Source organism: Dipodomys ordii, unplaced genomic scaffold, assembly GCF_000151885.1.
Source record: "Dipodomys ordii isolate 6190 unplaced genomic scaffold, Dord_2.0 Scaffold218, whole genome shotgun sequence".
Lineage (NCBI taxonomy): Eukaryota > Metazoa > Chordata > Mammalia > Rodentia > Heteromyidae > Dipodomys > Dipodomys ordii.
Window position 1 is genome coordinate 245,526 of NW_012267434.1, and position 8,841 is coordinate 254,366.

The window sequence follows — 8,841 nt, forward strand, 5'->3', positions numbered from 1 at the left end:
CTCAGACTGACTTTGTCTTCCTTTATGCGCTTGGTCTCTTTTCTCTCTCGCCCCCATTGGTTTTTAGGAGGCGCCTCCTCGAGCCTAACGAATAACTGAACCTGCTGGACGGGTCACCCGGGCAAGAGAAACCCTGAGACTCCTATCTCCAATAAACCACTAGGAAACCGGAAGTGGCGCTGTAGCTCAAGTGGTAGAGCGCTTGCCTTGAGCTGAAGACCTGAGCGCCCAGACCCAGAGTTCAAGCCCCTTGACCGACCAAAAAAAAGAAGATGTGGCATATATACACAATGGAGTTCTATACTTCCACTAGGAAAAATGACATTGCCCCATTCATAAAGAAATGGAAAGACCTAGAAAAATATATACTAAGCAAAGTAAGTCAGGTCCAAAGAAAAGTAGTTTACATGCTTTCCCTCATTTGTAATAACTAGAATATGTCTATGATATTCTTAAAAGGGAATCACAATAGCCCAATTGCTAAGTGCATGGGACCATATATAATGAAGAATATCAAAATCAACTCCAAGTATGGGAAACAAGATGTTCTTATTATGTCATGTATGCAGTTATTTATATTTTTTGTTTTAGTTTTCTGTACCCTTTGTCTTGTATATAAGTTTATCTGATCCATGAAAGGGAAAGGTAATCACAGAAACAGCAGGACAAAAGATGAACTAATGCAACAATAATACTCACTAGACACTGTTGGGAATGAACTTTACAACTTGCAGGGAGGGGAGTAGTGAAGAGTAAGTGGGAGAGAATGAGGGAGGGGATAACAGCATTTAAAAAGATATGTACTCATTACCTTACTTATATAACTATAAACCCCCTAGTTTACCACTTTTACAATAAAGATATATGTTTTTAAAAAGAAAATAATGTAACAGGGGCTGGGAAGGTGGCTCAGGAGCGCTTGCCTTGCATGCCAGAGGCTCTGGGTTCGATTCCCCAGCACCACATAAGCAAAAAGAAAAAAAGCCAGAAGTGGCGCTGTGGCTCAAGTGGTAGAGCGCTAGCCTTGAGCTGAAGAGCTGAGGGACAGCGCCCAGGCCCAGAGTTCAGGCCCCACGACCGGACCCAAAAAATAATAATAATAGTAATGTAACAAATCCACTAAAATTTCATAAATGAAAGGATTAGGAGAAAAGGAGTTAGGAAAGAATACTATATTTGGGGTTTTGGGGGGAGGAGGGGATTGTCTTTCTTTTTATTTTTTTTATTATCTTTAAGAAGTTGTACAAAGAAGTCTCATCCTACAAAACAGTATATGAGTACAAAGTAACTGACAACGTTGTCACCCATCTCTCTTAACCCATCCCTTCTCTCACTTTTTTAGGAAAGAATAATATGTTCTTAACTTGATCATAGTGCACCCTGTTCACATACATAATTATAACAATGAAATCCCTTTGTAAAATTAATTTTTCCTAATAATAAAAAATGAAAACAGTGATTCCAACTTAAAAAAAAAAAAGAAAAGTGGTATATATACACAATGGAATTCTATGCTTCCATCAGGAAGAATGACACCACCCATTTGTAAGGAAATGGAAAGATCTGGAAAGTGAAGTAAGCCAGACCCTTGTACTCTTTTTGTTTTTTGTTTCTTTGGTGCGGTCATGGGGCCTGAACTCTGGGCCTGGGCGCTGTCCCTCAGCTCTTCAGCTCAAGGCTGTGCTCTACCACTTGAGCCACAGCGCCACTTCCAGTTTTTTCTTTTTTGCTTATGTGGTGCTGAGGAATGGAACCCACAGCCTCATGCATGCAAGGCAAGCGCTCTACCACCACTGAGCCACCTTCCCAGCCCTCCCTCCCCCCCTACTCTTAATTAGGATTTTTTGTTCAAGGCTGGTGTGCTACCATTGAGCCATATCTTTATTTCTGGCTTTTTGCTGCATAATTGGAGATAAATGTCTCACAGACTTTTCTGCCTAGGCTGTCTTCAACTATAATCCTCAGATCTCAGCTTCCAGAATAGCTAGAATTACAAGTGTGAATCACTGGCACCTGGCCATGGTTGAGTCTTAGTAAATATTCTTATTAGTATGTTACCCCTGACTCTAGAAAATACATCTGTCTAATTTAAAATCCTACCCTAAATAAAGAAAACAGACCAGCACCTGTTGCAGAGTGCTTTTCAAATTGTCATGTGTATGTTACGTCTAGGACACAGACTATAGAGGTGCTGGTTTTAGTGGTTTAGCAAAACTCAAAAGTTTTGTAGTTTTTAAAAAAGCACCCACATGTCTTTAATATAAATGGTCTGTGAAACACATTTTTGAGAAAAGCACCAGATGTCTTTAATACAAATGGTCTGGAAGTGGTGCTGTGGCTCAAGCAGTAGAGCGAGCGCTTGCCTTGAGCTGAAGAGCACAAGGACAGTGCCCAAGCCCAAAGTTCAAGCCCCACGACCAACCAAAAAAAAAAGAAAAGAAAAGAAATGGTCTGTGAAACACATTTTTGAGAAGCAGCCTTTTATAATTGGCTTCTACCTTAAAATATGTGTAACAATGAAATGAAAATTTACTGCCATTTTCAGGAAAAGCAGCATCATCACTATCCAATCCTTTTCCACGTCTGTATTTCAATTTCATTGCTCCATTTTCCCACCTATTTTCAAGATACCTACAGTATTCTCTTCCACATCACAGGCATCTACCATTTAAAAAAAAAAAAACTGGGCTGGGAAGTTGACTCAGGGGTAGAGTGCTTGCCTTGCATGCCTGAGGCCCTGGGTTCGATTCCTCAGCACCACATAAGCAAAAAGAAAAAAGCCAGAAGTGGCGCTGTGGCTCAAGTGGTAGAGCACAGCCTTGAGCTGAAGAGCTGAGGGACAGCGCCCAGGCCCAGAGTTCAGGCCCCACAACCGGACCCAAAAAAAAAAAAAAAAAAAACTGTTCTCAGCAAAAATTGAACACAATTTCCTTTTGTCTTCCAATCACTATGACTGAAAATTAGAACTTGAAGAGAGTATAATGGCTTGTTTTAGTTGTTAAAGCAAACAGGCAAAAAATTGCTTGGTCTTACTGTTGGGTCGGGTTTTTTTAGGATTTTTTTTTTGCTGAACAATTCTCTCTCATAACAATATCAATATACAGGTGGTTAAAATTCAAAGAGATACATGTAAAAATAGGAAGCAAAAAATCATAATCAGGGGCTAGAGGCATGGATCAAATGGTCAAGCGACAACTGTGAGCGGAAAATGCCAAGTGAGAGCAAGAGGCCTTGAGTTCAAGGACCAGTACCCACACACAAAAAATTAAAATTAATAATCACTTCAAACAGCTTCAAGGATGACCCGCTTAACAAATACCTCTTCAGACTTTTATGCATATGTGTACCTAAGAATTTGAGTCAGTCACACTAGATGGTAAAATGACGTTAACCCAAGCCAACCCAAAATAAGACCACACTCTAAAAGTGCCATTCTTTTTATCTTTTCAAAGAACAAAGAAAATCTCAGTTTAAACTGTGTTGCAAGTGCTTAAGTTATAAGCAGATCACAATTCCAATGTTTAAATTCCAAGATGTCTCAGATCACAAATGTTAATTTTCTGACATCAAAGGAAAATCTTGGGTCATTAAAAGAAAGATAATGAGTAGGCAACTCCTCCCTACCAGGTGCAATGGTCACAAATAGGGGCACCATGGAGTGTGTTAGGTGGTGTCTGCACCCCTCTCCATGGGTCCCCAAACTGTGGTACTCAAAAAACCCCAAACCACTAACGTGTAAGGGAAGCAACCATTATTGTTGCTCATCTCAACGCAGAAAGATATTAAGGAAACGGCCGCTGACGGGATAAAAACGTGATAATAATTACAGCAGATCTGCCATTCATACACAGGTATGTAGGATCTTTGTTTTGGAGAAATCCAGGTTGGAGTTGCGGGGAGGGGGTGGGGGAAAACTTCATGAGAATACACAGGAATAGAGTTTGGAGCAACAAATCCTTTTCGGCACAAGGCTAAAACTGAGCGCAGCACTGCCAAGAGCAACACCAGGCCCCCACCCGCTGGCCGCGCCCTAGCCCACCGGGAAGCGGCAGCGGCTGCTCCCCCGGAGTTGTTATAGTAACCGCACCAACACGGGCCGCGCCGGGGTGCGCCACGGAATTCGCAGGTACTGCCTAAGCTTGACCCCCTGCTCCCTCCGGAGACACAAAGTGCATATGGAATCTAACTTGTGGCCTCACCTGCAATTTCTGCAAAAGGTGCTTAGCTTCTTCCTCATCAGCCATCATTCCCCCAACAGGGCTTCTCCGCCCCCAACTTTAAAACCACAGAGACTCAGACCCGAGGCCACCACAGAGCCGCAGCGACATCTAAGGCCGCGGAGGCTTAACTGCAACACCTGAAAGCTGTAGCTACACAGCTCAGACATCTCTGCAGGGAGCTGGGGAGCAGAGTGGATGGGTAGAATGAGGTTTCAGCTGAGGGTCTGGCTTGTTAAGCGGGCGTTATACAGCTTGGAGTATTGATTTCATAACTTTATATTCTCGAAGTCAAGTGTCTTCATATTGTGATTACACGTATATGCTTGATGAGTGTTTGCCTGTGATGTTTAACATTTTGAAGGGTCTATAGATGATTTTGTCTGTGCAGAATTTCTATATGAATATATTTTATCACTTTGAATGCACTATCTTTATATAGTATGCTTGGGGTGATGATAATATAATTGATTAGTATATTCTGAGTTCAAGCCCCAGTACTGACACACAATTAAAACAAAAACATTTTAATTTTTAAAAATCAGGGGCTGAGAAGGTGGCTCAGTGGTACACTGCTTGCCTTGCATGCATGAGGCCTTGGGTTCGATTCCTCAGCACCACATAAGCAGAAAAAAGCTGGAAATGGTCCTGTGGCTCAAGTGGTAGAGTGCTCACCCTGAGCTGAAGAGCTGAGGGACAGCACCCAGGCCCAGAGTTCAGGCCTCACGACAGGAAAAAAAAAAAAAAATCAGACTGGAAAGTGACACAAACACTGGAAATAGTAACTGTTTTCAAAGAATGGAACTGGGTGACTAGGTGAGTAGAATTTCACCCTTTTTGTACCATATATATATATATATCATATATAATATACATTATAATCTCATACAGTATTTAAATGTACGAAGTACCATTGTAATACTAACCATTTCTCTTTAAGATTTAATCATTGTGTACATGTATTTTAACCTGTGAGCCTAAAAAAGCAAAATGATCAAGGCAGTAATCAAAAATGTACAAAAACCACTTCCTCAAAACTACTCAGCAAAACTGAAAACAGAACAGGGGCCTGTGGCTCACAACAGTAATCCTAGTACTCAGAAGGCTTTTATTTATTTATTTATTTTTATTTATTGTCAGTTGTGGGGCTTGAACTCTGGACAGGGGCACTGTCCCTGAGCTCTTCAGCTCAAGGCTGAAGAGAGCCACAGAGCCACTTCCAGTTTTCTGGTGGTTAATTGGAGATAAGAGTCTCACAGGCATTCCTGCACAAGCTGGCTTTGAACCACGATCCTCAGATCTCAGACTCTTGAGTAGCTAGGATTACAAGCATGAGCTACTGGTGCCCAGCCAGAAGGCTTAAATTTGAGGACCAAGGTTCAAAGACAGGCAGAGCAGAAAAGTCTCCAAAACAGTATCTCCAATTAACCAGCTGATCTGAAGATGTGACTCAAGTGGTAGAGAGCAGTCTTAAGTGAAAACACTAAGCAAGAGTGCCAGACCCTCAAATAAGAATACACAGGAAAGAATTCTTTGTACTATCATCTGTAAAATCTCATTTAAGCTGTGCAATAAGGATGGATTTTTCCTTTTAACTATGGAGTACAGAAAAGCTAATTTAAGAAATTTTACACTGTAGTAATAAAACTAAATCTCTTGTCAACAGAAGTTTCTACAATAATGCATTCCTAAATAAATTCATAAGAGACCAAGACCACTAGTGATAAAAAAAATTTGCAACTTTTATTTTAAAGCAATGACAAAAACTTCAGAACTACCAACGTAAATTATTTTTAACATTCTGTCATTCACTGGCATGAATCTACCACCAAACAAGTTAATATAAATGCAAATACATAAACATATAAAATGCCCACAACTAAACAGTAATCCAATCAACCAGCCATCATTTTACAAGGCCAAAATCTTCACATAAATGTACTGGCAAACACAGCAATGTATCAATGAACACACATATACATATGAGAATAAATACCAGAATCAGCCAAAGACATGTAGACAGAACAGTGGTGCTAATACACATATGCATTAACACACAGATTGGCCAAAACCTGCCAAGCTGAAACAGTGATTTACTAGGACATACAATGTTGTGACCTTTTTACCAGTGATGAAAATTGAATTCAACTAGTAAATAAAACAGACTAATGGAATGCTGCTCATGTGTTAAAGACAAGGAAATTAGATACTACAGCCATCCATCCCACTAACAATGAGTTTCTTGAATCTGAAATACAACCTCACAGACTTAATAGCATAAGGAAGTGGGTTACTTCTATTTAAAATAAAGATTATAATGAAATTACAGAAAGCAGAGAAACACTGTATAAAGCAAGTTAAATTCTTTTCACTTTGAAGGCCCTGCTAGAGATTTGCTGCTGCTCTGACTCATGACTGTGAGATGCAAAACTAAAAAAGCTGTTACTGGGTTCAGGTGCTGTGGGAGAACCCACAAAAAATGGTCTGAATTGAAAATCTTCATCTCCACCACCCCGATTTCGAATTGGTGTATTGTCCAAAGGAAACTTGGAGTTGTTCCCTAGAGAGAAAAAATTAGGGAAGGGTATAAGCATTTATTTCCTCACAGATCTTTAGGAACAAATATTACAACCATAACATTCAATAAAATGCTTACATAATTCAATTATTATGAGATGAATAAACTACAGACCTAACTACTAGGTGAAAACTACATCACTCCCCTTAACCATAGAATATACTATACCTGATTTCCTGAGTTTCAAAGATAGATATGACCTTATCACAGAAAACAATTTAACACACTGATATGTCTATAGTAGAGCTAGAATTTGATAACACAATTCTGTTCATTTATTAACTAGGTTTTTTGGAATTTTGGTTTTCCTTTTTCTTTTAATTTTGTTATTATTATAGAGGCAATGTACAGAGGAAGTACAGAAATATAAGTCAGAAAATGAGTAAATTTCTATTTGGACAATGTCACCCCTTCCCTAATTTGTTTTTTGTTTTGTTGTGCAGGGTGTTTGGTCAGCTATGAAACTTGAACTCAGGGCCTGGGCACTGTCCCTGTTATATCTTTTGCTCAAGGTTAGTGATCTACCACTTTAAGCTATAGCTTTACTTCCAGATTTTTTGGTAGTTAACTGGAGATAAAAGTCCACCAACTTTGTTGCCCAAGTTGGCTTTGAACCTTGTTCTTAAGCTCTCAGTCTCCTGAGTAGCTATGATTACAGACATAAGCCACCAGCACCTGGCTGTTAGCTACTTAATCTATTTTCAAGGAATTAATTTTTTGTCCTAACTTTTACAAAAAAATTTAAAATACTACTAAATACATTCTAGGAAATAAGACACCTTTAAAATGTTGGCATATAACAAAAACCAGTATTTCCCAATATAGGCTTAAGAAAAATCACAATGGATCTGATTAAACATTTAGCTACTTCTACTAAACCATTCCATGGCTTTTACAGATAATAAAGTCAGGCAAGTGTCTCACACCTCTAAGGTTTAAAATATGGTTTAAAAGATAAGCATGCCCTGAGGTAGCAAGCTCTGAGGTTCAAACCCGGCTACTGGCCAAAAAAAGGTAACAAAAGGAAAGTGACTCCATCAAATGTGCTAAAGGTGAAAGTCTGTGACACTCTTATTGAAAGTAGAGCTGTGGCTCAAATGGTAGAGCACTAACCTTGAGCAAAAGCAGCTCAGGGACAGTGCCCAGGCTCTGAATTCAAGACCCAGGACCTGTACCCAAAAAAAAAAATGGTTAAGAGAATAAGCTGCATGATCTTGACCAAGTCACACAGCTTTCTGTACCTCAGATTTTTTATTTGCCCACAGAGATCTTTGCAGATTACACGTAAACATGTGAAACAACAGTGCTGGGAATGTAATACAGAATCTTAAAAATGGCAGCTAAGTATTTATTCTGTAACTAAATCGATTTTAAAGTACAATTTTTAAAAACTGCTCAAAATAATTTACATCTGCGGGGCTGGGAAAGTGGCTCAGTGGTAGAGTGCTTGCCTTGCATGCATGAGGCCCTCGGTTCGATTCCTCAGCACCACATAAGCAGAAAAAGCCAGAAGTGGGGCTGAGGCTCAAGTGGTAGAGCCCTGGTCTACAGCTGAAGAGCTGGGGGACAGCGCCCAGGCCCAGAGTTCAGGCCCCACAACCGACAAAAAAAATAAATAAATAAAAATAATTTATATCTGCCAGGCATCTGTGGCTCATGCCTGTAATCCTAGCTACTAAGGAAGCTGAGATCTAAGGATCACAGTTCAAAGCCAGGCTGGGCAGGAAAGTCCATGAGACTCTTAAACCACCAGAAAACTGGAAGTGATACTGTGGCTCAAGTGGTAGAGTGCTAACCTTGAGCTGAAGAGCTGAAGGACAGCGTCCAGGCCCAGAGTTTAAGCCCCACAACCAACAAAATAATAATAATAATAACAATAATTTCTATGTAATCAAATATACTAATAAAAGCAATGCTGCACTGCTGAAGACATGGATAAAAAATACATGAGCCGGGCTGGGAAGGTGGCTCAGTGGTAGAGCGCTTGCCTTGCATGCATGAGGCCCTGGGTTCGATTCCTCAGCACCACATAAGCAAAAAGAAAAA

The 8,841-nt window shown here is 40.0% G+C and overlaps 2 protein-coding genes across 14 annotated transcripts in view; both read right to left on the reverse strand.

Annotated features, from left to right (window-relative positions):
- The window catches only part of Ttc5 (tetratricopeptide repeat domain 5), a 37,345-nt gene extending 33,044 nt beyond the window's left edge, over window positions 1-4,301 (reverse strand). Inside the window, exon 1 of one of the 2 annotated variants that reach the window (XM_013035718.1) lies at window positions 4,200-4,261. Coding sequence is in view for 1 of the 2 variants with exons in the window: in XM_013035716.1 (XP_012891170.1) it covers window positions 4,200-4,247 (48 nt within the window). In the remaining variant the exon portion in view is untranslated. Of the gene's footprint in view, window positions 1-4,199 lie in introns of both variants that reach the window. The other variant, XM_013035716.1, reaches the window with a different exon arrangement.
- A 1,642-nt stretch (window positions 4,302-5,943) lies between these two features.
- Window positions 5,944-8,841, reverse strand: part of Ccnb1ip1 (cyclin B1 interacting protein 1, E3 ubiquitin protein ligase) — a 29,581-nt gene continuing 26,683 nt past the window's right edge. For all 12 annotated transcript variants that reach the window (XM_013035722.1, XM_013035723.1, XM_013035730.1 and 9 more), the window contains one exon: window positions 5,944-6,777. In XM_013035722.1, the coding sequence (XP_012891176.1) occupies window positions 6,575-6,777 (203 nt within the window). In that variant the 3' untranslated portion in view covers window positions 5,944-6,574. The remainder of the gene's footprint in view (window positions 6,778-8,841) is intronic.